Source organism: Molothrus ater, chromosome 1 (genome assembly GCF_012460135.2).
Source record: "Molothrus ater isolate BHLD 08-10-18 breed brown headed cowbird chromosome 1, BPBGC_Mater_1.1, whole genome shotgun sequence".
NCBI classification, from domain to species: Eukaryota; Metazoa; Chordata; class Aves; order Passeriformes; family Icteridae; genus Molothrus; species Molothrus ater.
This window is the reverse complement of record NC_050478.2, coordinates 131,750,434-131,768,505: the sequence shown is the minus strand read 5'-3', so window position 1 is coordinate 131,768,505 and position 18,072 is coordinate 131,750,434. Positions and strand designations below refer to the sequence as shown.

Below are 18,072 nucleotides of genomic sequence, written 5' to 3'. Positions count from 1 at the left end.
ATGGCGCGGGTAGCGCTGCGGCGTGGTGGGATCGGCCGCCGCTTTGCGCGGCCGCCGGCGCTCGGCGGGAGGGCGGCGGCGGCGGGCTGGAGCGGCCCGGCGGCCGGAGGAGCGGTGCAGTACTGCGCCGAGCTGGTGCGGTGAGTGCCCGCCGCGGGGGGCTGCAGGCGCGGGGGTGCGCGCTCCGCAGAGCGGGGCGGTGAGTCCGGCCTGGGAAGGCTCGGCAGCGCTTCCCAGCCGACGGGAACCCTGACGACTTCCCGGAAAGGATGGCTGGGATTGCCCAGGCCGCCCTCGGGCTCTCCGGGCCCCGAAAATAGCCCGTGTGGCCGGTGGCGGTGGGCAGCGGGACCGGGAGTCGGGAGCATTGAAACCCAGCGCATTTTTAGGCCGCGTGGATGATTCAGCCTGCACACAGAATCACTGATTGGTCTGTGTTGGAAGGGAGCTTCGGACATACCCAGTCCAACCCCCGCGCAGGCAGGGTCACCTAGAGCAGGTTACCCAGGAACGTGTCCAGGTGGGTGTGGAATGTGTCCAGAGAGGGACGCTCCTGGGCAGCCTCCCACGGCAATACCCTCCCCCGCTGTGGCTGCGTTTCTTCAGAAGAACGGAACGTTCTTGTTCCCTTGTATCGGTGTTTTGGAGAGCGAAATCACCGAAGTGGGTGTTTAAAAGCATTGGCAGTTTTCAAATCTTGGCTACTGAGAAATAGCCATGCTTGCTGAGCGCTCCCTGGAAAAACGGGATAAAGCAGAGGACATCTGACCGCTGGAACAGCTCAGTACCTTCTCTGTCGTAAACGCAAGAGGAGGCCTATGTTTCCAAAACATCCTTTTTTTTTTTGTCAAACCCAAAATGCTCCAAGAGGAGCAGAGTGCAGTCAGATACTTCCAGGTCAGGTCACTTTTCCTTCTTGGATTCTGGGCCGTAAACAATGTGTAGGGCCCCTTGGCTGCTTTGGAGTTGCCAGGAATTCAGTTCTTTGTAAAGTAAGATGTTAACCAAGTTTCTCAGTAAAGACCTAGGTAACTTCTCTTTGGATACTGTTTTTCCAGATGATTGACAAAAGCTGGGAGAAGGTTTCCATGTGTGTGCATAGAAAGAGTGGAACAGGATTATCTTCTCCAAACTGGTACTTGTAAAAAGACAGAAAGATGTGTGTGGTCTGCAGTAATGTTTGAGGTAGGAAAACTAAGGGAAAGAAATGGGACAATCTTAAATGTTCAGTGCAGCAGCCAGAAGCTGACCTGTACAGATGTACCAGAATGCACAGCCACATTGCATTTTTCATGATTTTCAGAACACAGCTTTCTTTTCCTAGTTATTGTACCCAGGATTCATTTCCCTGATACTCAGGAGACCAGAGGCTGTGTGTACAGCCAATATACAGGTAAAGTTAACATCTGCAGGTGAAATGTTTCCAGTAACAAGCAATTATGAACAGAATAGTTAGGTTCCAATGAGATGGTTGAATTAAAACTTTTTAATATGTATTTTTGTTAAATGATAAAAGGACTAATTAGAAAAATACACAAGCATTCAAAATAGTAAAATAAAAAGTGGTTATGCTTTTGGCATTATTTAATTGAAGCTGCTGTTCCCAGTAGTTCAACTATTGCATGGAAATAATAACTATAAAAAATAAGTGGAAGGGATTATTCAAACAGTAATAAAACACCTGGGGCTATGCAAGTGTCAGCAACTCCCTAGTTCTGAATTTGAGTCTTCAACACATGAGGAAGTACAACTGAGTTGTGCTTTAATAATGTATATTTGTTTTTGGAATATGGAAGGTGCCCTTTCTCTTTGGTCCTCCTTTTTATTTAAACAACTAAATTCACTTCAAGCTATTTGACTAAAAAAATGTTTTCCTTATAGATATGTTTTATGTCTCTTACTGTCAGGGATCTCTGGTCTCAAAGACAAGCTTGTGGATCAATAGCTTTATTAGACATTCATTATATAGCAAGTCCAGTTATGACCAATACTAATTTTTCTTGTGGCTGTGGGTTCATATATAAGCTTATACTTATTTGAAAAACCTCAACTTATTTATCAAAAAATTCAATACCTGACATAGGGTCGTTCCTTCCTTTCTACACTCCTTACGCTCATACATGAAGAAGGTTGGGGTGGAACATGATCTACAGCATTATCAATTTTATTTTACTGAGGCTTAATGGATTTGATGCACTGAATTTTTGAACTTGGAATAATTGAAAAAAAAGCAACCAAAACCCCACCATATCAACAGCATTACCAGAAGAAGACAATTTTCTCTAATGTGTTGCTCTGTACTTTGTGTAACATATTTCTTTGTTTCCTTTTTGAAAGTAGAGGCGGTTCTGTGTTGTGTGAACAACACAGACAGACTGGAACTGGGAAAATATGGCTATAAACCATGCAGCTCCATCTAGGGTGGACAATACTGTTACTTCTACAATAAGTCTTGAAAAAAATACTAGGCTTTGAGCTGATAATATTTTTCAAAAAGTGTCCTAACTGAGGGAGATTTAACGTATCTGTTCTGTAATATGGTGTCCTTTAAAGCCTACTACAGCTCAAAAATGTAAATATTTTTGGTTGATATTTCTGTATTTGCATCGAGGTCTAAAAGAGTCTGACAACAGTTGTGGAAACAAAGCATTTGCTAGTTTTCAGCTGCTGTGTATTGTAGGGTTAAGCATCTCTGTTAAACTTCACTTCCTTTTTGTTTGATGCTAAAAGTAGCAACCCTAATAATCTTGGGTTTAGTTTGGCTTTCTATTTTAAGATCATATTCAAAAGAAATATGAGTACATGCAAGAACAGCAAACTTAATGAAAATGAGCGCATGTGTTTTCCTTGACAACCTGCTTCTCCACCCTTCAGGCCAAACTTGGGAGTTCATCTTGTTCTAAGGAAGAATCAGGTTTCAGGCTTATCAGAAAGTACACAAAAATGTTGTTCAAAACAAGCAGTTTAGCTTCTCAGAGGTGGTCAGGTGTTTTTGTTAGCTGGAGTGATTTTGCAGTTCATGGTTCTGAGCACTGTGTTTTTAATTTTGTGGCACACCCACGTGGCCAAACGAAGGCACATCACTCTGGGTTGGCAAGGAGTTACCTGCAGCAAAACTGCCAACTCCCTGAGGTTTTATGCTTTGAATATAGTTGCCAGTAAACAAAAACTTAATGGTTAAGCAAGCACTCTTCTGCCAAGCTCCAAAGAACAGTCTTTTAAAGAAATGTGGTTTCGTGTTTGGAACAGAAATCTGCAAGTCGGACAATCTGGATTCTATTTGCAGTTCTGCCACAGCCTTGCTCCATGCCTTTAGCCAGATATCTTGAGATGTGGAATTCAGAGGTGCACTGTGAGTTCAAGCAGCCTGCACTCTCTCTTGGAGTTGGTCTTACTTTAAAACAAGCCTAAAAGCTGCTACTTTTGCAAAGTCAGAGTTTTGAGCTATAACTTACTGCGACTCTTTCAGGAGTTCAGTGCTAAGGAATAGCACATCAGTTGACTTAGAGCTATAAATAACAAATGTGCATTTTGATTCTTTTATAGGAAGCGTGACTATGAAGGGTTTCTGTGTTCTCTGCTGCTGCCTGTGGAATCTCGAACCTCTGCTTTTGCCTTGAGAGCCTTCAATGTGGAACTGGCTCAGGCAGGTATTAAAATACATTTGTGAAATCTGGAAATTCAAAATAAGGATTTTGATACTCTAAGTTACACTTGTAAGTACTCTTTCTGTAGTCAGTGGTGTTTTGCCAAGGTTAACTTTTATACAGTCAAGGGTCATGAATAAATAGTGCAGTACAAACCTCCAGTTTTGAATGGCCCATGGAAATTACCCAGCCTGCCCTATTACTTTGTTTATGTGTATAATTTTAGTGACCTTTTCTTTATGCATTTTAGAATCAAGTTATAGCAAACAGGCAAGGGTTCTTGATACTGTTATGTGATTGCATCTAAATCCTGGCTTCATGTGCAGTTAATGGGTAAAGTGCAGCTAAATCCTAGCTGTAAAAGGTTGCTCAAAAAATGGGATGCTAAAATCAGGACCAAGCCTTTGTTGGCAGAAGCAAGGTGATGAAAAGGCTGCAGGAGGGAAGTTTGTAGTTAGAGAGTTGTGGGAGAGGAGTGGCTGCAGTCTCTCCGATTTGCAAGGTGCCCAGAAACTGCCAGTGCAACCAGGAAGGCTGGCAGTGCTTGCCAGAAGGGAGTGATCCAGGAAATGAGCTGACCAGGCAAAATCCCTGACCAGCTTCTGTAGGCTGTGCTTCTGGCAACCCATGGTGTGCCCTCCCTTGCTGCTGTCACCACTGCATTTATTCCTTCAGGGAGGAAAGCTAAAGTGAGGGTTACCCAGCACTTAATCTCTGTGGGTTTTAAATCAGGTTGTGGTGAAGATTTCACATTTACTCTGTGCAGTGTTCCTAAGCTTTATGAGGAATAAATGTCAATTCAGAACTGAGCTCTTTCTCTGCTGAGTTTGACTGTGTCCTGTGTCTGTCTTTTCAGCATAGATAGACCAAGTGTGTTAGAGACACTGAATTTCACTCCAGATGTATCCTTTCCAGATTAAAGACTCCATAACTCAGAAGACGACAGGTTTGATGCGGATGCAGTTCTGGAGGGACGCTGTGGAGGACATATACAGCAATAACCCACCACATCAGCCCGTTGCTACAGAGCTGTGGAGGGTAAAATACACCTTTCTTATCCTAAAATCTGCTTTAATATTACTGTAGGAAGTAATGTCAGTGTTTTGTGTGTGCTGTGCAGCATCTGTTCTAACCGACAACACTGTTTCCAGCACAGATCCAGAACACAGCGCCATAAAAGTGCTGTGAAGAAAATTAACTCTATCCCAGCCAAAACCAGTACAGTATTCAGATAGAAGTTACTCTGATTCTGTGGCACCAATTGCAACCCTCTCCAGTTGCTAAGACTGCCAGACATACTCTCTTCTCACAAAACAGAAAGTTGGTTTAGAAGTGGAAGAACAATGGTCTTTGGTGAGATTTCACCTGAGGTATGATTCCTATAAAGGAAGACCAATATAATACATTCCAAACAAAACTGCTTGGAATAAGATGATGAAAATAAGAGGATGAAAAATTATTCAGAAAGTATTTTTAGGAGCTCTCATAGCTCTAAGCACTGCAGAGCCCTGGAGTGAACTAACAATTCAATGTGACTTGGTAACTTTTGCAGTCAAGACGGGATTTTATTTCCTTATTTCAGCAAATACCCCAAGAGTGACCTGTTTGAAGCCCATGACTTCACAAATATGCAAGAATGTCATTGCAATTCTTAGAAAAAAGGATTTGGAAAGACACCTGAACTCAGAAGTATTGCAGAGCTGTTAATAGAATTAACATGTCTTTGCACAGCATATTCTATGTATATTCCTTTGTTGCTGTTGAGTTTATATGAGGACAATGTGATTTTCCAGAATAAATTTAAGTTATGATGCTTAAACATGTTCCTGAAGTTTTGTATATCCCAGAATACTTGCATGTAGGTTCCAAATTTTTATACACTAGTAAAGTAGACAAGTAGCCTTTAATAGTATTTCTAGAATTATTAATAGCTCACCTCTTGCTGACTTTAATATAAACTTACACAGCAACTGTATGATGCGTGATCTTTTCTGTCTATTTTGAACATATGAAAAGTGATACTTAATTCTCTGTTCATTTCTGTGGAAGAAGCCAATTTTTCAAACTCCTGAGAAATGAGGGCCCATGTGTTTGAATGAAGTAATGGATGTAATGTACAAATTGGGTAATTGGTCCTCTAAGTCTTGATCTGTTAGTATTCCAAGGATTTCATTTACAAAATGATATGTGAGGTGAACAAGTGAGACTAAAAAACAATATTTGTAGTTATAACTTAAAATTTTCCTTTTGATATACCAAGTACTGTCTCAAGCAGAATATATAGAATCTAAAAGATCTGGTCTTGTAAAACATTGAAAAATATTTACTAATATGATGGATGTAAAGAAGTTGAAAGTGAGCAATGAGGACTAAACCATGAGAAATCTGCTCCCTAAATTTTGTTTATAGATGTTTTCACATGTGATTGTAGCCTTTCTGAAAATGTGTTCTGAAAAATTCAAAGTGTGGAATTAAGAGGATTGAAGGTAAGTTGATAGAATGAAATGGCACAGGAAGGAAGTCAAATATAAGACAAGAACAAAAAGAAGAATGTGTGAATATAGATGCTGTGCAATATTTCTTTAAACAATCCCATATTAATTGTATTGCTTTGTTAGCATTCTGTCTTTACAGTACATGTTGGTATGTTGTGCTGACACTTTCTTGAGAATTTACAGGGGAAATATTTTTATTGCTAGACTCTGGAGGAAACTCTGTTCTTTTTGGAAAGTGAACATAGTTATCTGCAAATATTTTGTGGGAACATATGACTCCAAGAATAAATTAATTTCATAAACATTTTTAAAGAAATGCCTCTAGTTTGCTGGCATGATGTCTGGTATTTCATTTTCTGTGTGCAGCAACTTGTTGTAAATGCCAGTTGAAAATTTTTGTATTTGAAGAAGATTCTCATTTTCCACTGACTTGCCACTTTGATTTAACCCAGTGAATATAATTCTTGTATTAAATGCCTAAAATGTATTTCAGCCTTCAGAATGCACTACTACCATCACTTTGTATACGTTGACTAGGAGGTTTTATTTTATAATTTTCAGGCTGTCAAGAGGCATAACTTGACTAAAATGTGGTTCATGAAGATCATAGATGAAAGAGTAAGTATTTACCCTTCAGAGACTGATTCTGGCTTTAGTCATATTTGGGTTTTCTTTTCCTTATTTTTATAGGTTTGTGTGTAAAAAAAAACTTATGTAATTTTCCAGACAGTAGTATTTCTCTTTAAAAATTATACTGCTACATTTTTTAAAATTCTCTCTTGATGCTACTCTTCATAGTTTCTGTTCTTTCTGCAAAAATGGCTAATGGAATAATTTGTTTATTTTTTGTCTTAAATTGATGTCGTTTGTGAATTTATGTGGATATAAAATCTCAAAATTTAAATGACCTATCTGAACCCTTCTGCCACACTTTCATGCTACTCCTTATGGCTGTGGAGTTTTTTCTAAGCAGTGGTGTAAACTGGAGCATTCAAATCACATGAAGTTTAAAAGAGCCACCTTTTTTCTTGGGAAAAACAAGGTTAAGAACATCACTGGTACAGTGATGTTGCTACAAACTCTGACACAAGGACAAGAATGAAAAGCCGAGTGCAGGAATCTCCTAAGCTAATTTTGCTGCTAAAGTAAGTGTCTCATGAAGCTATAAATTGAGCAAGTTGATGGTCAGTTACTTGCAGAGGGTCATTGCTATGAAGGACTTCAGACTTTCTTAATGTTAAGACTTTTTTAGTCTTTAGAGTGGTATATTTTAAGCATAGAAACCGCTAGGACAGGAGGAATGCTGGAGGATGTTACAGTTTTGGGTGTATTTTATTATTTTGGATGTATTATTTGTTAGCACCACTAAGTTGTTCAGAGGGCTGGAACACTTCTCCTGTGTCTAGGCTGAGAGATTGGGGGCTGTTGATTCTGGGGAAGAGAAGGTTCTAGGGAGACCTTAAAGTGCCTTCCAGTACCTGGAAGGGGCTTACAAGAGCTGGAGAGGGACTTTTGATAAGGGAGTGTAGTGATAGGACAAGAGAGAATGGCCTTGAGATGAAGAAGGGTAGGTTTAGATTAGATCTGAGAAAGAGGTTGTTTACTGTGGGGATGGTGAGACACTGGAACAGGTTGCCCAAAGAGGTTGTGGGCTCTTTATGAGGTGTTCAGGGGTTGGGTGGACCTCTGAGCAACCTGGTCTGGTAGAAGGTTTCCATGTCCATGGCAGAGAACTTTGAGCTACATGATATTTGAAGTCCCTTCCAACCCAAACCACTCTATGATTCTATGAATCTATGGGTTTTTACATGACTTTAACACTTCTATGCATTTCATAGATTTATTTTATGTTTTTAAAAAATACAGTCCTGTTATCTAAATTTCTCTCTGCTTCAGATGCAAATTAAATATTGACAACCCTATAATGTAAGAATACCATATGATGTTTTGGTTTTGCTGTTTCCTATTTTATGGAGAATTCTGATTTCATATTGCAGAAAGTTGTATTTGCTCCTTGACTGCAGTTGAGCATAGTTATTTGTTAGGCTTGCTATAAGCTTTAATGAATGCTCCTATCTGACTTTATACTCTCTCTCAGTCTCTCAATTTTGTCCTTTTTTGTTTTTGGTGGTGCATTGGATTGACATGGCTGTAGTAATAAGCCTGTACAAACAGCAGTTATGTTTGCATTCTACTGAAGCTCCGTGTTTATGTTCCAGGAAAAGAATTTGGATGATCGGCCATACCGTAACATCCAGGAGCTGGAAACATACGCTGAGAACACTCAGAGTGCTCTCTTGTACCTCACCTTGGAAACACTGGGTAGGTGTTTTCCCCTTTCTAGGTTTTGCTGACAACTCATTAGTTCAAGTACAATATTTACTGATATTTCAAAAAGCCTTTTCTTTTCCTACTGGAGTTTAATTTCAGTAAAAGCTGTCCTAGGTAGAATTTCAGATATCTTTTGAATGCTGAACTATAAATGTGGAATTGTACTGCAGCTGTCCTAGAACTCTACTTTCCTTGGAAGCTGCTCGGTGCAGAGCTCATTGAAGTGCAGTTTCCTACTGTTCTTTGTTGCTTGGTTTTCTCTGTTCTTGCTCCTCCTACAGCATGTGGAAAATTCAGCTCTTCACTGTGTTTTAACTATCCTACTTGTCAGAATACAAAGTGCTGTAGGTACCCTGCAGCTGTTCTATATTGCAGTGATGGACACTGATTGTCTTGAAACAGCCAACTTCCCAACCTATAAACTTCCTTTGGTGATGTTGTAAATTTGGGTCTGAATCCTCCCCTCTTCCTAGAAGTAGGTTAACTATCAATAATTGAAGAGCTAGAAAAAAATGCAACAAAATGATCCCTGTGATCAAGAGCTACTGTCTGTGTCATGTCTAATGTAAGAACCACAGATTGGGAAAGAACTATTCATTTTTAGTGAAGAAAAGGGTAATTTTCATTTAGGTATCTCTTGCATTATGGAAGTATCTGCAATATGAGCTTGGATGTAAAAAAAAAGGTGAAAAAACCCCAAATTATTATTAATATTATTAATATTGTTATTATTATTATTTAGTGTTTAGTATTGTAGTAGCAATATTTTCCTCTTGCTTGTCAGACTAATCTGATGAAAGGCAAATACTGATGATAAAAGTTAAAAAAAAACAAGTAGAAAAAGGAGAAGTAAAAAGAGAGAGATGGTGAGTACATTCTTCTTTGAAAGAATTGAGGAACTTATTTCTTAACATCTGATGTTTGCTTCCTCAGTAGGAAGTCAGTGAAATGTTGTGAATATCTTTCTGAATCTTTTATTGAAGAAATGTAGGACCATGAGAAATGCCAGTGTCTTCCATTCTGAGAAATCCTGAATAAGTTCAGTTATGCTTGGATCACTCACTCCTTGTACAAATCAGATATAACTGTTTTTGAAAATCTGTATGGAGAGTCTGGATATTTTAAGTCTTCTATTGTCATATTTAACTTCTCTTAGATATACAAATGTAACAAAATACCTCAGCAAAAGTCTCCTCCATTGCATATTAAACAGTTAACTTTTGTTAATTTTCCCCACAAACTGAGAAACTAATCAAATATAACCCCTTTCTTGGTTGCCCATCAGCAGTGTTTTCTAGACTAGGTGGACCTGGTTTCATTCAGGTCATGTTTGCTAAATTTCTTGTGCTTTTTAGACTCCTTATTCCTGACCAGTCTCCTGTTGTATCTCTCCCAGTGTGTACTCTCCCAGTACTAGTGCTGTTATATTCTTGCTGATTTCAGGTTATTTCTTTTGTCAAGCTCATTTTGGCTGGTAATCCTGTCATCAGAAGTCCTGGTACTTCCTCTCAACTCCTGTAATTTAAAAATACTAATATTTGTGCTTTCTAACTAATTACTTAAGTAGTTAGTAAATAATATCCATTGATTTCTCCAAGCCACACTTTGCTTTCTGCTGCCATTGCTAAAATCAGTCCCTGTAGTGTGGGTATAGTCACTCTTTCACAGAGGATTCTGAGACCCACTGAAGACCCAGACAGGCTTCTGCAGTGAATCTGGTACCCCCAGTGTTATTTCCAGATGTCAGTTAGGCTCATTGATCTGTAATTGCTGTATCCTCATTGCTTTCTTTGTAGAATGCTGCTTCTGTTAAGAGTTTTTATAAATTTTAATTCAAATTTTCATTTTATCCCAGCTCAGTTTTATAATCAGTCTAAGCCAAGCTTGTATGATCTTGCCATGAAGAGCAATGGTGCTGCTCTGCCCCACTCACCTTCCTGTTTCAGTTCTCACAGTTTATGTGACTGTGCAGTAACTAACATTAGTTTTCTGTTTTGTTGATCTGATTCAGTTTGCCTCATTGCTCCTGACAGCACAAGGGAAGGGGCAGAGATACGGGTTTGGGGGGTGAAGCATAGGATCATTGCTCTTTGACTTCACTACACTGATGAATCAGCTGCAGCTAATCATGAAACCACACTGAAAGCATTAATGCTTGTCAGAAATCTCACACTTGAATAACTTTTTCTGGCAGGAAAAGCAGTTCTTGGAATACTGTTATCCTGGGAGAGGATATGCCAATGAAAGTGAGTTTGTGTACCAGTGTGTTATATCTGAATAGGTGCTGCTCTGCTAAGTACACCCTTTGCAGAAACTGCAACAAGAGGCATCTTGCTCCTGAATGTGGAAATGAATGAATTTTCCTGCTGTTTTGCACCTCTGAGTTGAGATCTCAAGGCAGTTTATGCACATGAACAGTTCTATCATGGACCAATGAATGTAGCTTTCCTAAAGTGTGACTGTGATACACATCAGAGAAGACCATACCCCTCAACAGGCCTGACTGCATGTTTCTAAACATATTGTTTCTGCAATTTTAGGTGTGAGGGACATCCATGCTGACCATGCAGCCAGTCACATTGGGAAAGCACAAGGCATAGTTACCTGTTTAAGAGCAACTCCTTATCACTGTACAAGACAAAAGGTCTTTCTTCCCATGGACATTTGTATGTTGGTAAGAGAAGCAAATAGTCTGGAATTGAACAGTGTAGTTTTTCTATCTCTGTTTCTCAAGGCTAGGTATGAGATCATAATTTATTATGCCAGAAAGAAATGGTATGTTTTTTCTTTATTTTTACTCATTCTGCTGTGTCCTGCTAATTGTCACAGCTTTATATCTTTTGGGAAGTGAGAGGAGTGATCTTCAAGAAACTTCAAGAAATTCTAGATTTCCCTTAGGGGTTTGTTTGTTATTATTAAATGTATTAATATTTTAGGTTAAAGGATTTTTTTTCCAATAATGTATAAAAATGCATGTACAGAATGGGTCCTGGGAGTTTGTGTTTTGGAGTTGGGTATGGGTTTTTTCCTGTTCCACATTTTACAGTTATGGGCCTATATTCCATACATTTCTAGGAGATGGTATAGCCCTCCAATTTAAACTGTACATCAGATTTGCACTGAAATTTAGCAGATCTTTCAGTTTAGGTAAAATGAGATTAAAGCTCAGAATTTTTCATTAATGTTCCATGGTTTAATCTGTAGGCATCTCAGCTATTAGTCCTTCATTTGCAGTCTTTATTTTTAAATGCTAATGCTGTTCTTTTTCAACTTAACCAAAATTTACGCAATTCTGGTGATGCCTAAGGTGGTTGTGTTAGTATTTTCTGAAATATAATTTTAATACAGTTAAAAATTTGGATTGGAAGTCTAGTAATGTAGGTAGCTGCAAAAAATGATGAAATGATTTTAAGGTACTAATATAGGTCAGATACTAAAGATACTAATATAGGTCAGGGTTATAAGACCACAGAAAGGAATTGCCCTCTCCTTTCAGCCCTTTTGGGACTGCATGTTATGGGCGGTCTTCCAAGTTTTCAGCTTTTCAAACATAGCCTGAAAATTCAGTCATTCCTTGCCATGGAAGGTATTCTGCAGTAAAAAACTGTAAAAACAGCTTGTATCCCTTCTATGCAGACAATCTTGTAAGCATTTCAGCTGCTGGCAATAACTGTGGAGTTCTCCTGAGTCTGTACCTCCTGGGAATCCTTTCTGCCCACTTTCATGCAGCTCTCACATGCCTCAGTGTGGTTGAGAGGAGTGGGCAACTGGTGCAATTCTGCATATGCCATATCCTGTCTTAACATTGGTCACTATAGTCGGATAATATGTTTGGAGTTGGCTTTTTGGCTCTTTTCTGGTGGTTCTGGGGTTGGTTGGTTTTTGGAGATGCTTTGTTTGATGTTTTGTTGGTTGGTTTCTTGGTTGTTGGTTTTTGTGAGCCTGGGATGTTCACACCAATCCCAAGACTGAAAAGCTGGCATGGCTTCTGTGGTAGCTGTTACTGGCTTTCTTCTGCTGAATACTGATTCTTGGATTATGGTTATAAAAATTTGGTATCTAAACTGATCTAAATCCTCCAAACTTTGAAATCTGACTTTGTTATCTTACTGACCACAAAATTTTAGGAAACAAACTTGTGCAGAGTCTGTACCAACTGTTCTCTTTGTTTTCTTGATTTTTTTTCAAGTGACTGACCAAAAGAAAGGGAATTAAAAAATGAGAGAGCAGTGATAGAACACTTAGGCTGTTTTGGTCTTTAGTCTTTAGCTTCATTGCTGGGACAGGTTTTTGAGAAGCAAAAATGGAAACTTGATATTTTTAGAGGGTTTTTTCTTTTTTGATTTTGGTTTTCCTTCCTATGTCTAGCATGGAGTTTCACAAGAGGATTTCATAAGAGGCAAGCAAGAGAAAAATGTGAGAGATGTAATTTATGACATCGCCAGCCAGGCCCATATTCATCTAGAACATGTGAGATTCCTTTCCTTTTATTTATCTAAATAAACATAACTGATGCTAGTCTTCACAAAGCATTTGTTGTTAGAAGACTTATAGCTGCATACTTAATTTCAAATATTTTGCCCTTTTTTATTTTGAGAGTTTACATTAAAAAAATCCTACCACATTAAAGATTCAAACATTACAACTACTTCTGTATGAATATTATCTTTATGTACAGGAGACAGTTTACTCACAGCCAGGTCCAATTTCATATATATAAATGCTGCCTAAAAGAATTATTACTGGAAGAGAAACTAAGCTGACTTTTATAAATGCAGCTATATGCCAGCATGGGATGAGCACCATAGAAAGAACATCTGCATATGGATTTCACTGTGGAATGGCTGCCAGGAAAACAGAGCATGTTGTTTTTAACTGCTGGTTCGTGTGTGTGTGTGGGAGGGGGGATTCATTCCCTGACACGACCAGCCATGCCCAAAGCTATGTTGAGAAAGGTGCTTTCTGTTTATTTCTTTTCTGGCATGCAGCCAAGGCAATTATGAAGTCTGTTTGGTTGGAACAGTGGATGATGGGCCCTGAAGAACTGCAGAGTCGTACTCTATTTCTTCTTTCATGCTTTTATTCTAGCTGTATTATGAGATGCTTGCCTAATGCACAGTACAAAAGCAGAATAATGTTTTATTGGCAATGCTTTGTCTTCCTCTAGCTGGAAACCAAAGCCCTACAAAGACTTTCTTATGTCTACAAGTACATGTACACTTTGAGTATTGCACCCAGTGGTTCCAGTCAAGGTAGTCTGGAAAGATAGCACTTCAGAGTAAAGAAATGCCAGATTTATCTCTGCATTTGCACCATTAATATAATCCTCAATTACAGCATTACCTGTGATCACAGTATCTTATGTAATTGAAATAGGAGAGCCCTTCATCTTTTTTCTGAAAGTCAAATTTGGCATCCCTGGTTTGTTCAGTCAGTGCCTACTGAGCTGATAAATGTTTTTGTTTTATGTTAATAATGTGTATATGTTATAACAGCCCTCCAGTACCTAAAGGGAGCCTACAAGAAAGCCAGAGAGGGACTTTTTACAAGGGCATTAAGGACAAGGGGAGATAGCTTTAAACTGAATGACAGCAGATTTAGATTAGATGCTAGAAGAAATTCTTTACTGTGGGGTTGATGGGACACTGGCACAGATTGCCCAGAGAAACTGTGGATGCTCCATCCCTGGAAGTGTCCAAGCGCAGTTTGGATGGAGATTTGAGCAGCCTGGTCTAGTGGGAAGTGTCCCTCCCCATGGCAGGAGGGTTGGAACCAGATAGATGATCCCTTCCAACCCAAAGCATTCTATGATTCTTTGTACCCTTTGGCTTTATTTTTCATTGACTAATTATAATTCACATTTCAGGCATTCCTGTTCATGTTGTTTAACCTGATGTCTCTGTTTTTGTGGTCACATGTCCAAGAAAACTCTTTATTTCATTTAGAAGCAGGGAACAGAGACAAGGTGCTACATCAAAACTGTCAATTATCTTTGTTCAAGCTGAAATATTTTGATTTTTTTTTTTGTTCTCCACCCTTCAACTCATAATGTATAATGCATAAAACCTGTTGCCTTTTGGCTAAGAAAAATGCCAAATGCATGGCCTGAAATGCCTTATATCAAGGATGGAAGGCATGGAAAATAAGTAACGTGTATTTATGGTCCACATATTTAAATTTGGTTGCTGGTATTGTATGAAAACTTTGGGATAGAAGCAGAAAAAGAATTTGGTTCTTCAGAACCTTTCAGGTAATTTGATAATTCATAGTGCATTGGCTCCCTAGTTCCCAACACGAGCCTACCAACTTCTGAAGAGAACAGGCCTCCTTTCTTCCCACTTCATTCCTAGAGCCCTGCCCATGTTATGCACTGGGAGGGTCCTGTGGAAAGTATGCAGTGTGATCATGTAATAGGAGACTAAAGAGAAAAGTACAAATACAAAGAAACTAGATTAGGGCAGCATTAGCATTTTATTCAACTGAATGTTGATCCTGGCACTCCTCCCATTTTCTTTCCCCTTTGTATGTTTTTTAATGGGTGAATTATATCACCTTAATTAAATTTTTTAAAAAATTCCTCTCTGAATATTTTTTTCTAGTCTTCCATCCTCATTGAATTGTTGACAGTGCAGGAACTGTAGAGTGTTCAAACCACTTGAACTGGCCATAGCTGGCAGCAGTTACAGAATATTGGCCTCCTTCATAATCACATGGTCTCTGTTAATGCAAGGACAAGGATACTTTCTGCCTAATGGATGAAATGGGCTTTTGCTAGCAGCATTTGCTGGATATTTCAGGACCTTAGGTAAATGTAATGGGTTCGTGCCTTTAAATGCATCTGTTCTGCTGTATAAAATCACCATTTTGTTTTGCCTGAGGGTCTTCACAGCCACTTATCCTTAGTTTTAGTTGGGATTACAGGGTATGGTAATGTTCAAACCTGCAGAGAGGTTTCAGCTATCTCAGCATTTGTTACACAAACCATGTATTTTAGAGGATGAGAGTAGCAATTACCACCCCTGTTTCACAGCCAGAAGACACCTAAATCTGAAATGCTGAATGGAGTCTCAGCCATGTTACATGAAGCATATTGTAGTAGTGTGGCCCTTAATCTTGAGAAAAAAGTTTCTGGAGTATGTTCAGGTCTTCCTGACACTGCAGCTGCAGACCAGCAGGTGGCAAAATATGATAATGAAGATTGCAGTTTTCCTTAGGAATTGTGTGTTTTATCAGCATAAAAGCATATAAGGAAATGCTCTGTCAGTCCCCCAAAGTGTTCCCCTTGAAAGCCTACAAATACATTTACACATTCTTCTCCCTCTTTCTCTTCAGCACCCCTTCCCCAATTCCTCTGGTGAAAAAGGGTCTCCTTTTTGGCTTTCTGCATTTGTCTCTGTTGTCCTACATCATTATGGGACTCAGTTTATCACGGGAGATAAGATGCTTTCTGAATTACATGTGACCCATTCTGGTGAGAAGGTCAAACAAGACTACTTTATTTTTTCATCTTGCAATTAATAATAGAAGGGCAGAGCATTAGATCAGGGAAAAACATTTTTCTATTTTAGAAATACATATACACACACACAGGTGTTATTATAGCTCAAAATTTTAAAATAATTTGTCTTCTGAAAAGATTGATAATTTTTTCCTCCTAAAGTTTCAGGCTCATTTTCTCAGTTGTCTGGAAAGGTCCATGAAAAACTAAACTTTACAAACTCACACGTTCTTATCAGTATTTATAGAGAGTAGTTTGTTTTAACCTGTAAGAAAAGGCAAAACAAGAAGGGATTTTGTTTTTATAGACAGGCATTACAGCAAGACTTGTTCAGCTCTGTTAGATGTACTTGAATATGAGTTTAAACTGCAGATTTGATACAGCCATGCTTCAGATTTTTATATGTGGATACTGAGGAACTGAGATCATTTCAATGTCTCAGAAACATAACCAAAGCATTTACAGATGGACTCCTGGGACTGATGGCAACATTGAACCAAAAAGATGCACTCAGAAAAACGCATTTCTGTTCTTCCATCATATCTGTCTATTGGGGAAAAAAAAAGTTAAACTGTATTTACTAAACTAGATGCATCTTGGGACTTTGTTGGAACAAGGCATGCTAATTTACCTTGGTTTATAGTATGCAGTCTTGAGGTCTGTCAAATCATGTAAGGATTTTTGCAAGCCTCTGCCAGTATTACATACTTTCGTTTAACTACTTTTGTACACAGCTTTCATGGAATGAAATGTTACAGTTTCAGGATGTCAAAATAAAAAAGGGGTAACGCTGGTTATACAGTGTGTTGCCTCTAAGCATTATATATAGTACTTGATGTTTAATCAGAAATGTTAAATTCTTCTGATAAGTACTTTTTTTTGTGTTTTGTTTTTCCCTTCCACCTTACCCCATTTACTTTTAGGCTAGATCTTTCAGTAAGAAAGTTCCTGTGAAGGCGTATCCTGCTTTTTTCTGTACGGTGGGTGTGATATATGCACTCTTTGAGTGATGGACTTATAACTGTGCTGATGCATTTGTGAAGAGTATTCAAATTAAGCATGGGGAACTGCCACTTCACCTATCTTATTTTGGGAGGATGTAATACCTAAAACTCATAGAAATCATAATGTGTCCCTGACTGTAGAACCTTACAGTTTTGATCAACACTTCTAACCCTTCTCTTTTAACTACATCATTCCACCCAAGATGTCTTAACTTGTAGACTGCTGTTCTAATGCAAAAGCCCCAAATCCTGTCTATTTTCATAATTTGGTGTTTGGTCTACTAAAAGATAATGCTTCTCTTCACAAAACTTGACTTTTTTATATGCTTGGAATGTGATGATTACACTACCATTTATTAGCAAAGGCAAACTGTCGAGCCTTTTTTGCAGTTTCTCATTCGGTTTCTCGTATTGCTTTTTAAACTTAATGCCTAATTACTTGTGTGCACCATGTGTATTAAGCCTTTTTCTTCTTTTCTAGGTTGCTTTAGATGATTATTTATATAACTTGCGGAAAGTGGACTTCAATATATTTCATCCAAGCTTACAAAAGAAGAGTACATTATTACCATTGTATTTGTATATTAGATCTTGGAAAAAAAAATATTAAAGTTTGGTTATTTTAATATGGATTCAGAGTGCTGAGTTTTTTTCTTTAATGTCTTAACTTGCTAGAATTGCAAAGTGTCTGACTTCACACTTCTGCAAAATGCTGTTCCAGGGAAACAGCAGATGCACATGAACTGTAGTTCTCAGCTTGCTGGCAGTAGCTAAGTTTCTTCTTGGAATATTAGGCTAATATCTCTTTTTCACTTGTCTGCCAAGTCATATGTCCTTGTCTGAGATTGCTTTTCTTGTCTTTCCTGTAATAACAGCAGTATGACAGAATTCTTGGAGAAATACTGTGCTAATGGATACTTCTGACAGTTCTGATTCTTTGCTGAGGAAAGGAAATAGAAAAAAAGACTGCTGTGTTTGTTCCCAAAAGCAGTTACAGTAAATGCCCTATAAATCAGCTAAGTAGTTCTATTTAGTGCAAGGAGCAGGCTTCCTGCAAGCAGTGGTGATGCTTCAAAGTTGGAAGAATGAGCATGTAT

At 38.7% G+C, this 18,072-nt stretch overlaps 1 protein-coding gene across 6 annotated transcripts; it reads left to right on the top strand.

Moving 5' to 3' along the window:
- NDUFAF6 (NADH:ubiquinone oxidoreductase complex assembly factor 6) lies at positions 1 to 17,607 on the top strand. Of its 6 annotated transcripts, none has more exons than XM_036406947.1 (9): positions 1 to 140; positions 3,547 to 3,646; positions 4,563 to 4,685; positions 6,704 to 6,760; positions 8,362 to 8,464; positions 11,014 to 11,147; positions 12,842 to 12,943; positions 16,895 to 16,951; positions 17,457 to 17,607. In XM_036406947.1, the coding sequence occupies exons 1-9, from the start codon at positions 1 to 3 to the stop codon at positions 17,583 to 17,585; spliced, it is 945 nt and encodes a 314-aa protein (XP_036262840.1). In that variant the 3' UTR covers positions 17,586 to 17,607. The 6 variants fall into 6 exon arrangements, with proteins under 6 accessions (XP_036262840.1, XP_036262841.1, XP_036262843.1 ...); XM_036406948.1 differs by having other exon boundaries at positions 38 to 140; positions 3,547 to 3,650; XM_036406950.2 differs by lacking the exon at positions 1 to 140 and adding an exon at positions 505 to 520 and having other exon boundaries at positions 3,547 to 3,650.
- The last annotated feature ends 465 nt before the right edge of the window (positions 17,608 to 18,072 follow it).

Bases quoted from the DNA above. Each gene is read 5' to 3' on its own strand.
- NDUFAF6 (XM_036406947.1), top strand. From the start codon at position 1: ATGGCGCGGGTAGCGCTGCGGCGTGGTGGGATCGGCCGCCGCTTTGCG. The intron at 3,647-4,562 runs GCAGGTATTAAA...TATCCTTTCCAG, and splicing joins TCAATGTGGAACTGGCTCAG to ATTAAAGACTCCATAACTCA. The intron at 4,686-6,703 runs GTAAAATACACC...TATAATTTTCAG, and splicing joins TTGCTACAGAGCTGTGGAGG to GCTGTCAAGAGGCATAACTT.